Below are 23,645 nucleotides of genomic sequence, written 5' to 3'. Positions count from 1 at the left end.
ATCACTTTCCAAATAATCTTTCTGCTCATTTTCCTCTGTGATGTTGTGGTCTGAATTTGGTTCTGGGTTGACCTGATTGATCTAAGCCCACCAAAGCTCTGGGTGCCCCCGGCGAAAAATTTTGACCCGGTTTTTTGCTCACAAGTTGTGGGCCCTGTTTAGTACTCTCTTGTAGCCTGATATATAAGAACACTTAGGGTTTCGAGTGGGATTATTAAGAGATACTGAAAATCGCTGTGGAGTGGGATTATTAAGAGAGACTTAAAATCGCTGAAAAGAAAGTGCGAGCAAGAGCTAGCTTTTGGGGGCTGAAACTTATAATCTCCAGATTTTCGTATGGTGAATCCTTTCGCCAGATCTTCACCGTGAACGCCAAACCAAGCTAAATCTTTGTGTTCCTTGTGTGGTGTGTTTATTTTCTGTCGTGTTCTTGGTTGTTTCTTGGGTTTGCTGCGTTTGTCGTAACACCCTCCCTTAACCTAAGGGTTTGTGGCACCTATCTTGTCAAGAAAGAAGAAATACCAAATGAGGAAAAAAAATGAAGCCAAAAGTTCCAGAGCCACTGAACAATGATGTAAAGCTAATTCAAAGATTCTTTTTCATATTAAAACTAGCAACACCTGTGGAATCTCTCACCCACTAAGAATCAAGTGATCTGATTCAAACATATATCTTTAGTGATGGTCCAAGTTAAAAAGGTAACTTCAGGAGTAATAAACGAGATATACACCTTGGTCTTTCAAATTTCACCTCCCTCGTAACCACTCAACTGCTTGAAAAAAGATTCATAGAGAAAAAGCCATTACAAATAATTATCTCCCGACACATCTTCCCCATTCCTAAGAAATTGGTGATGTTAGGTGTTATAACCTTGTGATACGTAACATCACCAATTTGAGCTCCCCAAGAGTATTGTGTGCAAGCACCAAAATCCCCATCATTCCAGTGGAGGCATATGACCAATAATTGGTGTCGAGATTCAAAAAAATGAAAGCAAAGCATAAAAATACAAGAAATTAAAGAAACTAACTTGCAAGGCTTGAAGAAGATACAACAAGAGCCTCAAAATAGACATTCAACTTAACTTTCTGGACCAAAATAATTTGAGCTTTCTGGGGAAAAAAAACGAAAAGAAAAAGAAACAAAGAAGCTTCTTTTCTTTTTATACCTGTTACTTTGGAATATGTCAAGCATTGTTAAACTTACTAGGTGCCAACTTAACACTAAACACAAAGACATAACAACGTCAAACGTCAAAACACGAATCAGCTTTCTACTTTCTCCACTGTGTGTGTGTGTGTGAGAGAGAGAGAGAGAGAGAGAGAGAGAGAGAGAGACACTATCATTAAAGAAAAAACTCTCTTTTTATCATTAAATTTGCTTAAAACAAGTGCCAACCAGTCTCCTCTAAGTATTAATGGCTAGCATATGAGTCAAGGTTGTCCCTACTACCAGACTTCAACATTAAGAGTCTGTACATGGACCAGATTATCATGAGTTCAACTCTCACCCAAGACACATAAAATACATCCCAAGTTTAGAAATTTTCAACATATAACATACATCTATCTTGATTGAAAAAGTGACAGGTAACCAATAGTTGGATGATAACCAAACATAAATATATATTTATATGAAACATTAATAATACTAATAATAAACTAGCTTATTCTATGTGTCAGTCTCGCAAGATATATCAAAATGGAAAATATATGAGAGAACAAATGAGTTACCAGCCTCTGTTAATTCAGGCTTTATTTTTGCCTCAATTGAAAGAGTATCCACAACTTCTTTCTGGCTCATATAAAGTTGGAGACATCGTTCTATAAGATTTTGCACCTGAAATTAGAGATAGCTACGTCAAAGACGATTAATTATAACATCAGACAGATTTCCTACAAGGTACTGTATAACTAGAAGCAAATCTTTTTTTTCAGTAAGCATAGCTACAAGCTATCACCAAGACAATAAATAAAATAAAAAGAAACCTGACCTCAATATTTGCAAGTTCAGTCAAAATTGACTCTATTGATTGTTGAGTTGACTTATCATAGTTCTGAGTTCTTAGACACTTGATTGTAAGGCAGGAATATAAAATGTTTTTTCATAAAGTAAAGGAGTATATTTTCTTAAATAGAGTAACACAAGATTAGTACTTCATAATTTTATTAAATGACTAGTCTTACTTTTTCCCAACTTTGATTAGCTTCAATATTGATGCCTTGCATCATGGACTGCGTAATAGAACTGCAACTAGCCTCTTATGCAATTCAGGGAATGACATTGGAAATTACTGCTATGTACCTTTTTTTATAAAGAAGTAACTGGAGGGTGTACAAAAAGTAATCTATCAGTTTTTGAACTAAAAAACTCACCAATCTTCAAAAGAGTTTTTAGCATGTTTAACATAGCAAGGATAATTTTAAACTTAGTATCTGAATATATGTGTGTGTGTATAACTCAGTGATTTGGTTTATCATTTTTTATACTTGTAAAAGTTGAAGACATGTGAAAGGTAAGGTAAGCACATCAGGTACCTTCAATAATCTTCATTCTAGTAGACAAAACAAGAAGACAAAGGCTCCAGATAGATTCATATCTGAAAGAGGTTGACAATAAGTTCTTTCAAAATTGACTACTTGTCCCTCTGTTAGAGGTTTTCCAGAAATGTCTGCAATCAAGTAAATAGCTCTACGAACGAATGGATCAGGAAAATCCACTTTTGATTATCTGACAAGCTGCCAAACGAATCTTGAGCTCAAGCCACTCACATATTTGTATTATTACCATTACAATTTCTTCTTTCAAAAATTTAAGTAATTTAGATTTATGTGATGATATATCCTAGTGTTTTCCTTTGTAGGGTTATCCTCACTTTTTTTTCCTTCTTCTTCTGCTTTTTTATTTATTTTTTTTGATAGGTTTTATTTTATTATTATTATATATATATATATATATTTTTAGAAGAAGTCTCTTGTTGCGCTATGATTCGGTACAGAAACAAGGCAGCTGATAAACAGTAGTCCATCAAGAACAAAATCCATGCTCAACAGCTTACCAGTTGTATATCTCGATGTGAGACCTTTCTTTGTTCATTAGACATTTTCTCAAACTTCCTGACAAGATGGATACTTGCAAAAAAAATTTGTGGCAATTCCCTTCTACCGTTACCGTACTCACGAACTAAATATTTGGTACAGCTTCTGCTTGGAAATTAAGAATAACACCTGATACTGAATTTCACAATAAAAAAAGGGGGTTATGGTGTTAGCTACTTCAACATAATAGAAACACAGATCCCAAAGGAATTTATAAAATGAGCTATAATGATAAATGCATGAATATGTGCAAGGTTTATGGCATGCTATCATAAGAAACCATAGCATCAGAGGCATAAGGAGTCACAATTACAATCAACTCAACCGCATTATATGAGAAGTTTCATGTCAATGTTTTGCACAAAAAAATCATTCGCTGCAAATGTTTCAATTTTGTAACTCAAGCAGGTGGTTGAATTTAATTACGGCAATCAATCTAAAGTTTGAGGTACAACACTACCCAAATACACAGGAAGTATTCATGACTGCACACTCAAAAATGTTATAAAACCCAGAAATATGCTGTGTATGTGTTTGGGGAAGTCAGAAGACTGCTATTTTAGAATTTAGACTGATATGGTAATTCCTTAAAGGCAAGTTGGGGAATACCTGTCCAACAAGGAATTGGGTTGAGAGGTGTTGAGAGGAAGAGAAGAGAGAAAAGATGTAAAGGGTTTAAGGGTGTGTGTTGTGAGAAGAGGGGAGAGTATCTATAATTCCCACGTGTAGAGATAGCCTCAAAAAATATGATGAGTGAGTGAGTGGGGTTTTGACATCTGGTTGTATATTATCTTCCTTGATATATAATAGTGAAATCCCTCTCTCCATGGACGTAGCCCTAGAGTTGGGTGAACCATGTAAAATAATGTGTTGTGGATGTGTATGATTGTAATTTCCATATGTGATTGTATTGATCTGATGTAATGATGCTTCCGTTGTGTGTGATGAAAGAGGGATTTAACTCTCAACAGCCGACCGTTGAGTGGGTTGGAGGGAGTTAATTATCCCTAATGGGGGGGTGGTAGATCAACATTTCCAGACTCTGATTTTTGACAAAACCAAATAAAAGAATGCACATGCAGTAGTCCTCCTTCCGATACCATGAAAACAATGAGCTCCATAATAAATAATTATTTAACTTAGAATCAAAACTCCGTGTCTGCAAAAGATCATGTCCATTTCCTCTAAATGTACTAAAACAAACAAAGTGATCATATTCCAACTGGGACACACTACCAACTAGGAAGCATTTCCCCTAAATGTACTAAAACAAAGTGATCACATTCCAACTGGGACACACTACCAACTAGGAAGCATCCAAATGAGGTTCTCGATGCTGCAGTGCAATGTGTAAGAAGATGATTGACTTCTATTTCTCTCCCCTTCACATACAACACCAATCATGCAATAGAAAGTTTTTCCTCTTAAGCAGCTTATAATTTCATTACAAACAGAGGCACCCCGCCATAAAATTGAACTTCCATATCTTTCGACAAAAATCTAAATAAGAATATCTCAAAACTAAAGATTGTCCTGTAATTCAATAAACAAAGAGCTGACTATATCTGATACTTTACTCTCCACCCAAACCACCACCACCACTACAACATATACCAGCAAAGACAAAATGGGTAACCGACCAAAGTGCTCTAACATTCCACATATGCTGCATCCTCACAAGCAAATTAGTGCTTCATCATTGTTGGGAGAATATTATGATAGGAGTGATTTAAGCTCGACAAAATATTGATAGGAGTGATTTAAGGGATTGATTTTAGAAATCCTCCGTCAATGTATTTTCCATATTTATCACTTGTATTCTTTCACCTATAAATAGAGGTGGTCATTTTAAACAAAACTAAGAGAGAATATAATAAAACTGATGTAGCTCTTTAGAATCGGTAAATGTGATATGATGTTGTTGACATCTATCACTACGGACTAGAATTGAAGAGCTCAACACCCTCTCAATCCACCGCTCAGAGATTGAACAGGACAAGTAGTGTCTGAGACTGAAACGTTGGTGGAGAAGAAGAATCGTGAGCGAAGTCTGTTGATGCACGGATCGTGTGCGCAGAGACTCAAGGAGAGTTTTTTGCAGATTCTTTGAGGGTATAGAGGTTCCTTTTGGCTTTGTATAGTTTTTATTTGGGATGTACTCCCCTCTTGAGCACTCTTCAATGAAACTTATAAAAAATAAAACTACAAAAGCCTTAAGCAGTGGGATGGTAGATGTGTTCGATTTTGGGAGGATTTATGGTGTGGTGACCAGCCGTTATCTTGCACCTTTCCCAGCTTCTGTAGTATTGCCGCTGATAGACATGCCTACGTAGTTGACTGTTATCGGCTTGATAGCAGTGGGATTACATGGGACATGCGTTTTAGGCGTTCTTTGTATGGAATGCCGTATGGGGCAAGATTATGACGCTTGACAACTTGAGGAAGAGAGGCAACAATATTATTAATTGATGCTGCCTTTGCAAACGAGATGGTGAGTCTGTGGATCATATTCTCTTGCATTGCCCCGTGGCGTATGACTGTTGGAACCTTATATTTGGCTTATTTGGTATGCTTTGGGTAATGCCTTGATCTTCTAAGGGTCTGATTAATGTGTGAAGGGGATGCCGCGTGAGAAGCAGCATACGCAATTATTAGAGGACAGTTCCACATTGCGTTTGGTGGGGCATTTGGAAGGAGAGGAATAGCAGAATGTTCGAAGGAAAGGAGTCATCCACGGTGACGCTGAAACTTCATATTATTCGCTCTATCTTTAGTTACATGAAAAGGAGTTCTTGCTCCTCTTCCAATGACTTAGTTAATCTATTGGACTCTTTGGGTCCTTAGATCCCGGTTCCGCTTTTGTATGAGGGACGTGTTCCCCTTTTGAACGCTTTTTTAATCAATTATTACTTATCAAAAAAAAAAAAAAAAAAGCCTTAAGGAAGGCGGTTCCATAACTAGATTAATTCTCTTCGATGAGTCTAACTACAGCTACTTGGAAAGCCCGAATGCAAGATTTTCTGAAATCAATGGATGAAAATGTTTGGTAAGCTATTGAAAACGGTTGGGCTCCTCCTACTATAAAGGGAATCTAAAAACTGATAATAGATTAGAGGAATTTATTGAGGAAAATTACAACTCTAGAGCTTTGCACGCTGTTTTTACTGTTGTGAACCCTACCAAATTTGGTAGAATTACAAGCTGCACTCTTGTTAAGGAAGCTAGGCAAATTTGATAAAGTACAAGAATGTAGTACCCCAGTTAAAAATTTCTGAACTTCAGATGTTGACCACTAAGTTTGAGAATCTTAAGAACATGAAACATTTGATGAATTGATTAATGACTTAGATAATGGTAGCATTATGTTAGGTGAAGCTATTCCAAAAACAACATGATTAGAAAGATTCTTAGGTCTCTCCCTCAACAACTTCAAGCTAAGGTTACTACTATAGAAGAGAGTAAAGATGTAGATAACATCAAGGTAGTTGATCTTGTAGGTTCGCTATAGATTCACAATTTAAGCTTTCCTCCTCTAAAAAAGAACAAGGAATTTATGAAAGAGTCTAGCGAAAACTCGAGTAGTGAGACTGAAGAAGAGAAAGCCCTACTTAGTACTTAATAGAAAGTTTATGAAGTTTTTGGAAAAGTCAAAATTCAATTCAAAATCTAGAAAGAAAGGAAACTCTAAAGATAGAGAAGAGACTAAGAAAGATAAGAAAAGGCACACTAAAGAAGTAACTTGTTGGAACTGTGGTGAGACTGCGGTGAGAAAACATGTACTAGGTGAGTGTCCTAAAAAGCCTAAAGGTGATAACAAAGGGAAGCCTTCAAGGTTGTGCAACCAAGTTCTTTCCTTTTCCATTACTAGGAAAAAAATCAGCATAAATAAATATGATACAGCTCTTAATATAATAGTTGACATTATAAATGAAGACTACGTGTGTAGCACTTTCCCAAGTCTGATAACAGCTAATCTAGATCATAAAATAAAAAGCCAGCAAAACCTTTGCTTAAGCAATATATTCATGAGCTTGGAAATCCTAAAATATAGATGTTCATACTAAAAACGTGTGACATTCAAAATTACAAGAAGCCCAAAAGCTTGTTGAAGTCCTTGATTTTAAGGTACAACACTTCATCACTATTCTCAACAATTATACTATAAATGGAGTCATTTTCAGGAAAAAAAAAAAAAAAAAGGGTTAATTATTTGAAACATTTATCCTATCAAACATACAAGCACATTTTAAAGCATTTTGAGGATTCCACGAAGCAATATGATTGAAATTGACTAGGAGTTGAGATTTCACTTTCTAGCACTTGCAACTCAAGGCAAGTCCAGTAATAGCCAACCACATAATAACATTGTCTTTTGCTAGCATACAATCACACTGATTTATGAAAAAACCTACATGGCGCCAACATTTAATCTATACCCTCGATAAAGTCCATACATTCTTAACCAAAAGTAGCTACTTTAAGGGAAGCACCGACTACATTCCAGAGTCCAGTAGTCAATCCACAAAAATATTTTATAGAAAGATAAATGTTAGGCTTAACATCCATAAATAAGTTAACCACGATCTAAGCTTTCTAATTAATCAATGAACATAGAATAGTAACTTGAGTCTTAGTTAGAGTCTTATTTCACACTTAACCCCGAACCGCAGTTGTGAACCCCTACTCTTTCACAACCAAGGTTTTTCTGTTTACTCATACTAGTGGACTAGTGTAACGGGTCGGTCGCTTGCCCTTTAACCCAAAAGCTTAAGCTATTGGGTAGTGCTGCATATCCACCCATATACACCCATTTCACTTCCATCCGGATCCGATGTGGGACACCTCTAACAACTAGCAAAAGGATAAAACATGGTTACATGTGAGATACAACCATTGTTGTGTGCATATTTGATGTGACGAGATTGAGTCTTTTAGAAGTTCAAAGTAAAGTAGCAACTGTTGATTGGACGTGTGTAAAGTCATTTTACATTTTCATGGTTATCCACGTGTACTCGTCGTGTTCAATTCCATTCTACACCGTTAATAAATGACACAAATCTAGTGTTACTATTTTTTATTCTTTTAGGGCCAACAAGTGAGTTTCTCACACAATAACTTTAATCCACAAAGCAATAATTTTAAATTAATAATACAAAATTTTTTATACTTTATTAAATTTTTTATGTAATTGTATTGCAGCATTGCTGTTACACGAGTGTTTAGATGGTATTGTTTGATAAAACTGAAAATTAAGTACCGCAGATCTAAGAGTTGAATTTTAAATATTGAAGTTATTAAACAGTAATTAAAATAATAATTTTAATAATATTTTTTTCAATTTTAAACATTTATTATTGAAGTCGTTGTCACTTAATAATTTTAATAATATCTTTTTCAATTTTAAACATTTGTTATTGAAGTCGTTGTCACTTAATAATTTTAATAATATCTCGTCTATCACAAGGAAGACTGACGAGAAGACGAGAGCACAATTCATATAAATTTTATTAACTCAAAAGTTGGCTTAATTTCTTATCCTAAACATACCAAAACACCTGATCTGATTAAATAAAGTGGGATCTAAAATAGGTAGAGCTTCTAAGATAATTTTTAAAACAAGACCCAAGAAGTTATGGAAATTTTTGTGAGATTTAGCTTTACAAAATATTTATAGAAGGAAATAAAAATTTAATAAAAAAATATCTTACAAAAATAAAAACACCACCTAAAAACTTAATTATAAACCTAAAACTTCTGAAATTACAACTTTGATTACATGTTGCATGGGTTCTTGTAGCAAATTGCAATTATATCAGTTGCCCAATAAAAGAAGGAAACCTTGGGAGATGTCTTATTACCACCGGAAGCTGCCTTCCTCCGTCCTCTCAACATCCTGTAACAAAATCGAACCTCAAACCTGCCTTTCCTTGACGTCTTGCACCTCAAAGCATACTCCTCTAATGCTGAAAGAAAAACAACCAAAAGAACAAAATCTTAAAAAACAGAACTTTCGACCACCACATGCTTTTTCAAGGAAAAGGAGCCATGAGCTCCCATCCAACATTCCTTGAGGCTAACCACCTCCACAATCCTCCCAATCCCAGATCTATGGAGCAGCATACAGCGTGTTGATGTGTTCTAAATCATACCCAGGGCTAAAGCTCTAACACCTCAGAATACGCCCAGTTCAAGTTAGACCTAGAGGATGAATAGGTTTTATGGATACTTTTTTGTGAATATAATTAACTATTCAAATTTCCGCTATATTATGTCCTACTTTAAGTTAGTTTCATTATCCACATGTCTAAATTATAGACGTTCGAATGCATAAGACAATGAATAAAGTATTGCAAAGACACAAGACTTATATGTAAAAAAAACCCTAAAAAGAGAAAGACCACTGGACCTTTGGTCCAGGCATAAGTAATCCACCATGAGAAAGGTTTACAAAACTAGGTTACTAGAATCTAACCCCAAGAATCGAACCAGACTTACACACCACACTATTCACCCTGATCTCTGCTTCCCGTCAACGGATCAGCTCCCCATGCGATCTCCTCCATGGTTGTTCAAATCCTCTGCTTTTCACAAATAACCCAATAAATTTGTTATTTGATAGCCTTTGGTGTGCTCCCTGCTTTGAATCACTCAATCACATATAACATGATTGTCTAGGAAAACACTAAATTGACTTCCTAAAAAAACAAACATTCTGCCAGCTAACAAAGCATTACTTCCTAAATTGCTTCCAAACATATCTAATCCCTTTCCAAACACTAACACAGTAGTGGAATTAACTCACAACAGAAACCTATTATTTCAACAGAAAAGAATGAAATAAAAGACTCCATGGATCAACAAATCTAACAAAGATCACTGATCCCAAATAAAAAGACATTAAAAAATTAAGAATCATTAACACAATTTTCAACTCTATTCAACCCTGAACGGCTGAACTGCACAAGCCTGTTTATTTTTATCGAAAAATGACTTGACATTCTCATATTAAACACTGACATTCTCATATTAAACACTGAAAACTTAATATTCCAATACAAAAAGCACTGAATTGAAGAAGCCCATTAATTCAAAATGACTGAACTTTTATAATCTTGAACAACCATACTGCTTACTACAAAGATGAAAATACTTTAAACCATAACTTAATGAAAGACAATAAAATTCAACATAGTGGATTCAATATGCCTCCCCTAGTTTTCCCGTAAAAAAATTGAACAAAAACCACTGATCCAAAATACAAAGACATTCATAAATTAAGAATTATTATCTCAATTTTCTACCCTGTTCAACCTGAACTGTAAAAGCTCGTTTATGCAAAAATGAATAACATTCTTATATTAAAAACACTAAAGACTCAAAATTCAACTATAACAAGCACTGAACTGAACTGATGAAACCCATTAATTCTAAATGACTGAACTTTAATAATCTTGAGCAATCATATTGGTTACTACTGAGATGAAAATTTTAAAAACCCTAATTTGATGAACCACAATAAAATTCAATCGTCTGAGAATCCAACAGATGGAGTAAAACTAAAACAGACCCATCATTCTATGGGGTCTGCAGAATCAAAACAAGCATGACTAACCCTAGAATTGTGTAAAATGAATGATCAGTGAGAAATAAAACAACGAAACCACGAAGAAATTAAAATGAAACAGAGAGGTACCTGAGAGAGGCTTCGGCAAGAACGTTTTGCGAGGAAAATCTAGTGAGTAAGATCTCGAAATGACATAAATTAACAGCTCTTGGAACTTAGAATCTGTCCAATTGTTGTTTGCATATTTGATGTGACGAGATTGAGTCTTAATAGAAGTTCAAAGTAAAGTAGCAACTGTTGATTGGACGTGTGTAAAGTCATTTTACATTTTCATGGTTATCCACGTGTACTCGTCGTGTTCAATTCCATTCTACACCGTTAAATGTACATAAATCTAGTATTGTTATTATTTAGATATTTTTTAGGGCCAGCGAGTGGGTTTAGATGAATTTAAATGGATAACGCATTAATAACTTTTAAGGCTAATTTTGTAATTCTAAAAAAGATAATGCCATTAAATATTTGTCCTTACTCCTTATATCTTATATGGCAAATAGGTGTCGAGATTTTACAATCCTCGAATACTCAACCCTCTTGAAGGGTAATTAAAAAATAATTTTTAATTTTTTAATTTTTTATTTCAAATCTTATCTGAAGTGATATTTTATTTTGTTTTAGTAATATATCAATTGTATTATTAACATGGTTTAACAGTATGAGATATTTACTTCTCAATCAAATATTAGGGTTTGATCGTTTAAATTCTCCTAAAAATATGCGTGTATAATAAAAGCATGTGTGTGTACATTATCAAATAAATTTAATTGAAAAAGGCTAAATTCAAATTCTTTAAACATTAAAAGTTAAATTTAGTGAACGTGAAAAAGATATTAAAATTACAATTCTAACCTTTAAGTTCTAAGATGATGACCCACCTTCAAGTAAATACTTTCTTACCTTGTGTTTTGCTGAAAAAGGATGAACCAATTCACCACAATTATTAAAAAAACTCCCTATAGCTTTCCAGTTTCCCTAATATTTTATCGTTCATCTTTTATCCAATTTATTACTTTTCTTAATTGCTTTCTTTTTCCTCTCTGTTTGGGGATTGAAAACTATGACAAACAACTCAAGACAAAAATCAATAACAAATTTGAAATCCCTGATTTGAAAACCATGTCATTTGACTTTTAACTCAGAGAGAAAAACTGATAACAATTAAAATTTTAAAATTCCAATCTAATAATTGAGAATTAACCATGACGTGCTTTTTCATGTGGAATGAACAAATCTCACTTGCAGTAGTAGTAGTAATCTGAAATTCTGGGATAGAATTTCGCAAATATTCTCATAGAAATACAACACCAATTCTGTAAATTAACAACACTCCTTTTAGAACTAGTAATGGGAAAATCATTCAGTACAAGGCATAATGGAAGTACTTACACACACGTATTGAACACTAAAGGGAGATAAAGTAACAGATGGTTTGCATAAGAGTAAGCACAAGCGGGATGATTGCAGCAATGGTGGGCGCGGTTCTCCACAGAGCCCTGAAATAATCGCGTTCTAATGCCGCCTTCCATCTGTGCCAAGGAACCTTGCTGTATGCATTCAACTCTTTACATATACCACAAAGATAGTAGTTTTCATCAATGACAATCAGTTGTGTGGTAAGATTATTAAAGAGACCTGCCACTAGTGTCAATAAGGTTAACCATGAAAAAAAACATAATCAATTATGGAACCATCCAAAGGATAATGACAGGTTTCTAAGTAGAGATTCTGTGCGACCTTCTATAATAAAATGTGGGATTTCCAACACTTCCATTGTATAGTTTATATCGAGTAAGCGATTGCTTGAGCCTTTCTTAAACGTCATACCTGCCTCGTGGAGCTCTGTTACATTCCGTGTTGCCACGAAATTGCCTTGCGACCTTAGAACAGATGATGATGATGATGATGATGGTAAGTGACATAACCTTAGCAAATCAACAAAATGCTTTATTCCGGAACTTGATTAACTTTTCAGTCACTTCAGAGTATTCAACAAGGAATAATTCATCAAAGAATTTGATAGAAAGCTCAAGAAAGGAAGAGGGTCTCTGGTTGAGAGGGAAAGCATGGTTGAACAGATCCTCGAGAACAAAGAAAGGAAGTTGATTTTCAAGTAAGATCATGTCTGCTTGAATGTCATTTATCAAAATTAGCTTATTTAAGTAATCAGTTTGTTTATACATAGAGAATTAGTACCTCCAAATGACCTCAATATGATGAAACTGCTATCCAAAAGAACCATTTTAACAAATTCATCACTGCTAAGCTTAATGCTTTCTGCATAATAGTTGCGAGCTCTCTCTTCCCACTCCTTTATTGCTTCTATACAGCTTTCCATACTCAGCCTAGTACGATCAAGGAATGCCTTCAAGTATCTCAATTCATGTTCTTCCATGACTTGTAAATTCTCCAGGCCACGTTGAAGAGGACCAATAGAAACCATTTGAGGTGTGTAAGCATTTTCATTTGTTCTATTTAGCTTCTTAGGAACTCGATAGATACAACAATCTGATGATAGATGAGGCAGATCATCGATGGAAGTAGCCAATGGGTTGTTAGGATCATGGCTAACATTTGAAGAATGCTCGTCTTCCTCAATTCCATGGTTTGTTGTGTCCACTCTTTCCATCACTTCGTTTTCCTAGTGAGAATTGGAATCGCAATGAAGACACAGTAAGCACATTGTTAGCTATGTTTCATTTGATGGTAGATGAAAAAGAGAAAGACAACAATCTTGAATTTATGTTTTTCCAATTATGGTATAACTATTCATTCTCACAGTAGTCACAAATTACCACCCAATTCATGATAATACAAGAACCACATATAATTAATTTTGTCTGCATGAACAAATGATTCATTGACAATACATTTTTCCAAACCGCATTAGTCAAAAATTCATTTAATTTTAACTAAACCACTCTTTTGTTTTTTAATCAAATTGAAGATTAAATTTATTGCATTAACTGATTATGGTCTCAAGAGAGCAAGAACTCTCAAAACCAAGTTGTGCTTCTTATGGTAAAAGAAGGTTATAGACTAAGAAGCACGGACACGGATACGGGACACGGATACGACACGACACGGACACAGCGACACGGCAAATCCAAAAAAATTAGGACACGGACACGGCGAATAGTGTGTGTGTATATATATATATATATATATATATCAGCATTAATAATTTTAAAAAAAAAACACTGATATGTTTCGGTTGGAATATATATATATATATATCACTGATATGTTGGTATATATATATATCAGCATCTTTAGGATACGGACACGGCGAATTGTGGCATCTTTAGGTTAGTATATATATATATCACCATCTTTAGGGTAGTACAAAACAAAAAATAGAACATATCAGCATTAAAAATTTAAAAATAAAAAATAAAAAAAATAACATATCAGCATTAAAAATTTAAAAAAAAAAAAAAAAAATCCAGACTAGTGTGTCCGAGCCGTGTTTGAGCCGTGTCCGAGCCGTGTCCGAGCTGTCCGAGCCGTGTCCGAGCTGTCCGAGCCGTGTCTGAGCCGTGTCCAAGCCGTGTCCGAGCCGTGTCCGAAAATAAAAAAAAATAAAAAAATTCCAGACACGTTTTTTGGCGTGTCCAACACGTGTCGGGGCGTGTCCGACGCGTGTCCGTGTCCGACACGTGTCGGACACGGATTCTTCGCCCATTTTGGAGTGTCCGTGCTTCTTAGGTTATAGAGAAAGACATTTTCCTTAGTAAATTATACGTGGAAAATATTTAAGAAAAAAGAAAGAAGAAAACAAATATTAAGAAGAGATGGCTATAATTAAAACTTACCAAATTTCCCAATCCTTCAATATATCCCACGTCAGCTTCACCACATTACTATAATCTCATTGATTTCAGTTTTAAGTACTTCTCAACATGTGTATTGAATCATATATAGTTGTAAGAAGAGCTCCTTCACAACCCCCTCCCACCCCACCCCACCCCCCAACACACACACAGATACCATTATGCACCTATGGAAACTGGAGCTCAAAAGAAACTGTTGTAGCGTGCTATAGAGATTTTCAACACACCTAAATCATGTTTATAACACATTTGTTCTAAATTTTAACACAGAACTGATGTGTTGAAACACGAAGTAATGATTTTGAAACTACAAATAATGATGTTGAAAAGAGATTTTAACACAGTTAAAACTTAAAACGTGTTTCAACACAGTTATTCTATATTTCAACAGATAGAAGGTCTATTGAAATCTAGTACAAATGTGTTGAAATATAGAACAAATGTGTTGAAGCAGAATTTAAGTGCTTTGGAGACTTGTTTACAGCATGCTACGGTAGGAACTCGCTAAAGCAGAGGATCCAGGCGCAAGCCCAAGAGGCAGCCCGTAGATGTCGAAAGACCATGAGGCTCAATGGCTATAAACTATCTGGAAACACCTGCATTTGAAAACTCTCACTTCCCCTAGTTCACCACATTATTTTAATCACATTGATTTCACTTTTAACTTTTTAAGTACTTCTCCCCATGCCATACCCTCTATGTATTGGATCATGTATAGTTGTAAAAGAGCTCCTTTATTCTTAAACCTAATTCTAAGAATTGTATATTTGTACTTGAGTACTAAAGTGAGTAAATTGGTTTTACAAAGAGCTCCTTTATTCTTAAACCTTATTCTAAGAATTGGATATTTGTACGTTATACTAAATTGAGTAAGTTGGTTCTTTGCTTCTTCATGATAAAGCCCTAAGATGCCATTATGAACCGAGGGAACCAGGAGCTCAAAAGAAGTCCAGTTTCACTTTTATCATCTGTTGAAATTAGGAAGGGCATTATGGTAACAAAATACAATTTCCTTGGAAAAGGTATGGGATTGGGAAAAAATAATTTCCAGTAGAGCTTCATGTTTGCAACACAAATTCTACTAGTAATTTGAGGTAACAAATTCCATAATTATTGAGAATAAATATAGTTAGAAAAACTGTTGCAATTTTGAATGAGAAACAATCTTTATCTAATGCTTGAAAGTTGAAACAGAACATTTAGAGAGCAGAAGAAAATCTGATATCCTGGATCAGAATTTAGCTAATACAACCATAGAAAGCCAATAATAATAATGGGAAAATCAGTAACACAATGCATAATGGAAGTACACAACTCTTGAACTTACAGTGAGGCAATAGAACACATGGCTTGTATAAGAGTAAGACAGAGTAGTATAACTGCAGCGATGGTCGAAATGATTCTCCATGGAGTGCTGAAGTAATCACGTTTCAAGGTTACCTTCCATCTGTGCCACGGAACCCTGCAATATGCATTCAGGTCTTCACATATACCATAAAAATAGTAGTTCTGAGCCTGCCATATCATTTCCGTCGTGAGACCGTTAAAGAGACACGATACTGAAGAGCTATAGCTTAGTTGATTCTCAGTAATTCCATTCTGAATAAGTATATCCACGTCTTTAGCAGTGTCAATAAGGCAATCCATGAAGGAAACATAATCCATTATGTAACTATTGAGTGTATAATGACATTGCTCAAATGCAATTAAGTTTCTAAGCAGAGGTTCTGTCCCATCATGTATGCACAGGTGCGGTATTTCCAACACGTCCATTGTACATTGTATGTCAAGTAAGTGATTACTTGAGCCCCTCTTAAATTTCATTCCCACCTCCTTGAGCTCTGTTGTGTTACATACTGCCACAAATTTGACACTACCTGCAGGCAATGACCTTAGAGATGATGGTAAGTGACAACTCCTTAGCAAATCAAGAAAATGATTTACTTCGCAACTTGAGATCACCTTGTGGGTATCTTTGATCAGCATTAAACTTTTGAAGTAGTTGATAGAAAGCATAAGGAAGGAAAGTTGGGTGTTTGGGTAAGAGTTGAAGGTTATGTTGAAAAGATCCTCAAGAACAAAGAAGGGAAGCTGATTTTCAAGTAAGATCATGTCTAGCCGGACAGCAACTATCATATGCGGCCTATTTAAGTAATCGGTTTGGTCTTTCAGCATAAAGAAATTGTACCTCCAGATGGCCTCAATGATGAAACTGCTGTCCAGAAGAATCATTTTCACAAATTCATCACTGCTAAGCATAATGCTTTCTGCATAACATTTGCGAGCTCTTTCTTCCCACTCCCTTATCACTCTTATACAGCCCTTCATACCCATTCTGGTACGGTTAAGGAAGACCTGCAAATATCTCAATTTATGCTCTTCCATGGCCTGCAAGTTCTCTTTGCCATGATGAAGGGGGCCAATAGAAACTATCTGCGGTGTGTACGCCTTTTCATTTATGTTGCGATATTTCTTGGGAACTCTATAGATACAACAATTAGGTGATAGAGGAGAAAGGTTATCTATCATTTCTGTAATGGAATTTGCCAATGGGACATCAGGATCCTGACTATCAATTGAAGTAGACTGTTCAATCTCAAGCCCATGATTTGCTGTATCTATTCTTTCCATCCTTGTGCTTTGCTGCAATTAGAAGAGCAATGAAGACTGTCAGCGCATTGTTTCTAAAGCTCAAAAAAGACGGCAAAATATTGAATTTTGGGTGTGTGCGTGTATTTTCCCCCTCGATCCTGTTAAAATCTTTTATCTTTTGTATTTGTTTTTCTTTTGCCCCTGTTATTGTTAAGCAATATACACTGATTGATTCTACTTTCTGAATATAGTTTTGTGTTGATTGCTAGAGAAAAAGGGGGGAAAAATAAATTAAATTTCATTTGCTTGGTAATATTTTGAAAACTTTAACTAGGGAAAAAAAATATTTTGAAAACTTTGGGTTGAAGAAAATGACTTGATTTCATAAAATATTTTCTTTCTAGCTATCTTTTTGGAGCTTTTGGAAATTGTTCATAGAGAACCAAACTAAATAGGCAAAGAGTTGCTATGGGTTATTGGGCATATAAGCAATAAGGTAAAAAATTCTAATAAGAAAATATATCATCCAGATGTTGGTAAGTGCAGATATGTGGTAGCTTTAAACATCTCCAAGAAAATATTAGTATAAAACTAAAAGAAATAAATATGAATAGCAATCTTGTAGAATGTATAAACATGAATAGCAAAAAATTGTCAAGCTCAGAGGTATGCTTGTGTTCGTGCGAATTTGGGCTTTTGTCATACCCATCAAATTATGACAGGGAACTTTCACAACCCACAACATAAAATAACTTACAAGTTTTGCAACTTCAGTTAGCTTATCACTGGGATTTAGTACTCCTGTTCTTATTTCCATGCATCAAACTAGCTTCCTGGAAAATCAATGTCAAAATTCATTAAAAATCAATATTTATGAGCCAATATAAATGCAAGTTACACTCAATTGATTTCTATGATCATACAAAAAGGTTAGTTGGGGCAGTCACAATGCATTTAAAAAAAAAATTAAATAAATAACCAGAACACAACAGTCAACATTTTTATAAAAAATAATAATAAATAAATAAATAAAACAAAAATATTGAGAAAATTGGAAGGTCCTTGAATTCTATGAAGAAAAGAAATTAAGTAATGGGTAAAGTATGAGATTACCTGTTGCTGTCAGTTGAGAGTTCTGTAACTTCTGTTCCAGCGATGACCCATGATCCCAGATAACTTTCTCCTCCACTCCAAGTACTCGCCATGTGAAGATATATATATATATATATATATATATATATATATTGCTAAATGGTTCTCCTGAATTTCTAGTATGGTATGTCGAGCTAGGGTTTTGAATTCATTTCTTGGCCTCCATATAATTTTGTCTTACCCCATCAAAATATTATGAAATGCGAGTTGGTATTTGGTCACTGTCACAAAGTCAACAGCAAACCCTACTTTTCATCCATCCATCGAGGAAAAAAGGTGACTCTACACTCATTTGCAATCTTGATGGAAACATCATTTACAAAGCAGTAATTGAGAAGATTGAAATGTTGTCGATGTATGAGAGAGAGACACTGAGAGAGTCAATGTCTATCTCCCAGCTAATGTGGACATGAGGAAAAGCATTACTGGTACTACTATTAGGATGTTTGGCTGGACAAAATGTTAAGGGCGTTTCGACAAAACATGGTCCACAATTATTCGACTAGTTTTCTAAATCACAGGGAGCTCAAGAACCGACAAAAGTTAAAGCTGACCACCTCGACCATTTTTCACTCTAAAATTTCTTTCAAACATAATCATCACACAAGTCCACTCTCATTTTTCAGTTATAATTTTTGAACAATGCTTGCATCATGCGGACGGAGGATGAGGTTTATCCTCCGCGCTAATGTGGCTTTCTAATAATTTGATATTTGTTCACAACAAAAATAATATGAATATGGATAATGCCCATTTTTGCGGGTTAAACTGATTTTTCCTTTTCACTATCTTCTCTCCCTCAATACCTAATCTCTGCCGCTGCAACAAACCCATTTTCATTTGCACATCCATAAGCATCTTTCAACCAGTCAGGTGAAGTAACCTTCAAGCTGTTCTTCTCCACCACAAATCTACCCACAATAAAACAAACCAAACACAAACCAAAGCTCCAAGCTTAGTACTCATCATCTTTTTTCTCTTAACTGAACTGAAAGAAAATGACCCAGGTCAAACAATCAAAAATCAAATCTAACGTCTTTTTCTCTGGAAACTAGTAATTCTAAACTATGATGATCATATATATATATATGAAGATCAGATTTTTGCTTCGTATCTTTTCTGGGTTTTTAGTTGTATTTAAACAGGGTTAAAAGGAAAGAGTTTTGGGTGTTTGGAAGAAAATAGTCTACGAGGAAAAGAAAAGATGGTTGAAGAATTGTAAAAGAATATAGACGCGTTTATTACCAAGCATAGACTTTGAACTAATTTAGGTCTTTTTCGATAGAGTTAGTTATGGATTGGGATTGAGATTGAGGCGGCAAGGAAGACAACGGCAGCTGGACAAGAGGAGGAGAAGGAATAATAGGATGATATTGAGGGGAGTTGTGATTGTATTTTCTAGTGTTTTGAATGATTTGGGTTCTATAATTTGGGGCATTAAAATGGGGATGGTGTTGCTGTTGGGAAACGTGCTAGTTTTAAAAACTTTTTGAGGGATTTTCATTCACAGATTTTGATTCATCACATAGAGACAAGTTTTATGCAAAAATAAAATATGATATGTTATTCAATTAACAGATTAAATACTTATATCAAAGGTCTGAGTAAACCTTTAAAATTTTCTTCTAAAGTGAATGTTCTCACTTATTGTACATCCCTTAGTAAGATGCCTTCTCCTTGGAATTCCATCTTCTTGATAATTGTTTTGCCTCTAGGAATCACTTATAAGCCTCCAAGAATGACCTTGGAAAATTAGGCTTATGGGAGCCTCCATTAGATGAGAATATTAACCTTAATTTTCTAGAGAGAGAAAATATATTCATTTTTCCTTCTTCCAAAAATTACCCCTAAAATATACATAGACCATGTATATTTATAGGCAATATAAAGATAAAGAAAAAGAAACAACAAATCCTTCTCAATCTCTAATTCACATGTCTCAAATTTAATAGGATTTCAATATCAAGTTGGGCTATGAGTGAGAATCCTTTGGGCTTATTATTTTATTGGCTATAATGAATTAATAATTGGCCCGGTCCATGGACCCAATTCAATTAATTCATTAATTAATTTCTACTCCACTAAAAGAAATTAATTGAACTCCAATTAAATAATAAATAACCTCTAAGTCAATGTTGCACTTTGACCCCTCTATGCATAATTAGTTATCGGATAAATAAAGCCATCAATTTGACTACTTAATTAATATATTTATTTTGGTACCATTGATTATTTCTGACTCGATCACAATAAAACATTTGTTTGACAAAAATAATAATTTAAATAAATAAATATATAATAAATCATTTTGTCTAAAAATATTCAAAGGCCTTCGAATTTACTTTATGATCAAACATAATCAATACAAAATAAATACAAGTAACAATGATGCAAATATTGAAAATATAACCCTCTAACTATTAATTACATAAGTACCCAAAGTGTCGGTCTAAGGATCCCGAAGTATCCGCCGAACAAATCAAAGTAATTATTAATTAATAAAAGAGTTTATACTTTTCTCATACTTAAGAATCAAATGTCATGACAGTAATAGAAAGCAATTGCATATGACGGCTCTCGCAATATATCTCAACCTAACGCGGATTCAGCTTAAATCTTAATTAATTATGAGTCCATCTATAATTACCGACTATGAACAATTTATGATTACTATTTATATTCATGTATTAATCGCCATCACATACATATATAAATATCTCTTGTAATTAAGTGGACACTATCAATTCTATAATGAATCGAAATATAATACATTGAATTCACCAATTGTATCAAGCATAAATATTTCAGAAACGTCAGGAACATATGTCACTATAATCCAAATAGGAATTTGCTATGCTAGGGCATATAAATCCCAACAGATCCCACTTGTCCTCATAGCCAATTCAAATTGCATCTAACTCCAATGTTATCCAGGTGACGATCAAAACTATTGATCTATGACACCTTTGTTAATTGATCAATAAAGTTATGTTCTAATGCAATGTTCTAGCCATGAGTACATTTTCTTACCGAACAATATCATGTAGGACATGAAACTTTCCTCTCAGTGTACCTTGTTCCTCTATGGAACCTTGGGTCATTGGTTTAGACTACTTCTGCACTATAGTCGCAATATAGCTCGATAATAGGCTAGTATGCTCCACAACCTCTAAATCAGTGAGATCAAACCAAAAGGCTTCATTTGCTGCCTTTAAGGCTGCAATGTACTCCACCTTCAGGTTTGAGTTAGCATTTGAAATATGCTTAACAATCTACTAACTGATTTTCCATTCATTGAGTGAACATACACTAAGTCATGAACCTCATAGTATCTATTTCTGATTTGAAAATAGAACTATCGTACCTGACTGGAACCACATCATCACATCCATAAATGAGTATGAGATCATTGGTTCTCCTAAGGTACTTTATGATATTTTTCACAACAGACCAGTTATCAAGTCCGATTTTGGACTGATATCTACTGATTATCCCTACCATGTGGCGGATGTCCTATTTTGTATAAACCATGACATATATGAGACTCCCATATGCCAAAGCATATAGTTCTAGTCTCATTTGCTCAATCTCCTCTGCTAGTCTTAGAAAACTATTTACTAGAGAAAACAATCCATGTCAATAACGCAAGAACTCATTCCTTGAGTTTTGCATACTAAACCTGGTCAAAACTTTATCAATGTAAGATTATTAAGTGAAGCCTATTTTCCTTTTAACATGATCTCGCAAAAGCTTGATCCTAAGAATATACCTTACACCTTGAAAATCCTTCATTTCAAAATAATTGAACAACTACCTCTTAAATGATAACAAAGCTTCCATGTCATTCTAAATGAGTAGGATGTCATCAATATATAAAGAATTAGAAAAATAATGGCATTCCCTTATACACTCATGATTTAATCACTAAGAAATCTTCTAGTATCCTTTTGTAGATTAACTTGCCTTCCATAGGTATCACCCTATTAGAAAGTTCTACAAGATCCCAGAATTTATTAGAATACATAACTTTTAACTCTGATTTCAAAGCAAGTCGCCAAAACGACCTGTATCCATATCGGTTCACACTTCCGTATAGCTTACTGGGTCCAACTCATGTTTGACAGGGATGTCCATAAAAGTATCACCTAAAAACATGATTCTGTTGGATTGGATGATAATCCTCCCACTACATCAATGTATCGATGCAGGAATCTGTGTACAAGATGATGCTGACGCATCAATAAGGAATTCATCTATAATTTTAAATCTCTATAATAAGTGTGTTCATCTTGTGGTATAAATGGTACTAAAACCATAACATTATGCTACCGGGTATGTGATTTATAATATGATCCTTCTATAGATAAACAGTGAGTTTAAACAATCAACTTTTATCATTGAGATCATAAAATAATCCATCCTAGTGACTTTAGAGTAGTTATCAAATTTATCATGCGTATGATCTGTTTCCAACTTACTTATCCATCTCAAGTGCACATGTGCAAGACTACCCCATATGTGCATGTGATTCAAACTAAGATTTAGTCAAAAACACAGCTCAAACGGTATCCTTGAGATAGACTAAGATGGAATGCAATTTATAATGCACATCGATATCATTAATGCTAAACTCTTGAATGAAAGAGATAATAAAACATATCAAATCATAGATCTAACCATGTTAAGCAGAATGTTGTTATTCCTATTTGACACCTCAATTCATTTAGCGTCAATTGCGGAAAAAATTGGTACACAACACCCTTATTGACCATATAGTCTTTGCACTATCCTAAGAAATACTCATGTCCACGATCAGATCGAAGTGTTTTGATAAGTTTACCTAATCTGTGTTCCACATCAGTCTTGACACTCTCGAAATATACCAAAAGTTTAAGACTTGTGTCGCAACAGGTAAATTTATCCAAAACATGAGTAATCTTGCATGGATGTTCATAAGACCACATGTGTCAGTGTGTACGGACTCCAATTGTTCTTTATATCTATTTCATTTGGCTGATTTAAAACCCTTAGGGTTATCTATCTTTCAAAATAGGATTCACAAGTGAGTTTAGGCTTCTCTGCCTCACTAGGTTATAAACCTTCTTTGACCAATCTTTGAATCTTATTTTGACTGATTATAACCCAAAAATAGACACTAAAAATACAATGAGTCAGGAATAACAAATCTTCTCTTAACATTCAATCCAAAAAATGCAACATTAGTTTCTATATCATGCAAATATTAAGAGTTTGTGATTATAGTATATCAACCATCTTTCAATGCACCAGAAGCAATCGCACATCTATTCAATTTTATAAAACCAGTTTTACAAAATAACAATACAGTTT

At 34.5% G+C, this 23,645-nt stretch overlaps 2 protein-coding genes across 11 annotated transcripts in view; both read right to left on the bottom strand.

Annotated features, from left to right (window-relative positions):
- LOC132282472 (uncharacterized) overlaps window positions 1-10,960 on the bottom strand; it is a 29,112-nt gene extending 18,152 nt beyond the window's left edge. The window contains exons 1-5 of one of the 9 annotated variants that reach the window (XM_059784171.1): window positions 10,792-10,960; window positions 9,594-9,676; window positions 8,937-9,061; window positions 3,059-3,233; window positions 1,734-1,839 (exon numbers count right to left, since the gene is read on the bottom strand). In XM_059784171.1, coding sequence (XP_059640154.1) covers window positions 1,734-1,839; window positions 3,059-3,103 — 151 coding nt within the window. In that variant the 5' untranslated portion in view covers window positions 3,104-3,233; window positions 8,937-9,061; window positions 9,594-9,676; window positions 10,792-10,960. The remainder of the gene's footprint in view (window positions 1-1,733; window positions 1,840-3,058; window positions 3,234-8,936; window positions 9,062-9,593; window positions 9,677-10,791) is intronic. The other 8 variants (XM_059784174.1, XM_059784173.1, XM_059784179.1 and 5 more) reach the window with 8 other exon arrangements.
- Window positions 10,961-12,030: 1,070 nt separating this feature from the next.
- LOC132283935 (UPF0481 protein At3g47200-like) lies at window positions 12,031-18,674 on the bottom strand. 2 transcript variants are annotated; one of them, XR_009472169.1, is made up of 5 exons: window positions 18,258-18,674; window positions 17,902-17,977; window positions 15,880-17,195; window positions 12,547-13,360; window positions 12,031-12,354 (listed from the first exon to the last, which is right to left on the bottom strand). XR_009472169.1 is itself a non-coding variant. In XM_059785980.1 (4 exons), exons 2-4 carry the CDS (start codon window positions 17,959-17,961, stop codon window positions 13,348-13,350), a joined length of 1,389 nt encoding a protein of 462 aa, XP_059641963.1. In that variant the 5' UTR covers window positions 17,962-17,977; window positions 18,258-18,674; the 3' UTR covers window positions 12,031-13,347. The 2 variants fall into 2 exon arrangements, 1 of the variants encoding a protein (XP_059641963.1); XM_059785980.1 differs by having other exon boundaries at window positions 12,031-13,360.
- Window positions 18,675-23,645: the final 4,971 nt, after the last annotated feature.

Source organism: Cornus florida, unplaced genomic scaffold (genome assembly GCF_030987335.1).
Source record: "Cornus florida cultivar Cherokee Brave unplaced genomic scaffold, ASM3098733v1 CherokeeBrave_3.0.0_Hap2_Chr11, whole genome shotgun sequence".
Taxonomy (NCBI): domain Eukaryota; kingdom Viridiplantae; phylum Streptophyta; class Magnoliopsida; order Cornales; family Cornaceae; genus Cornus; species Cornus florida.
The sequence above is the reverse complement of the archived record's forward strand: the minus strand, read 5'-3'. Positions and strand labels throughout refer to the sequence as shown.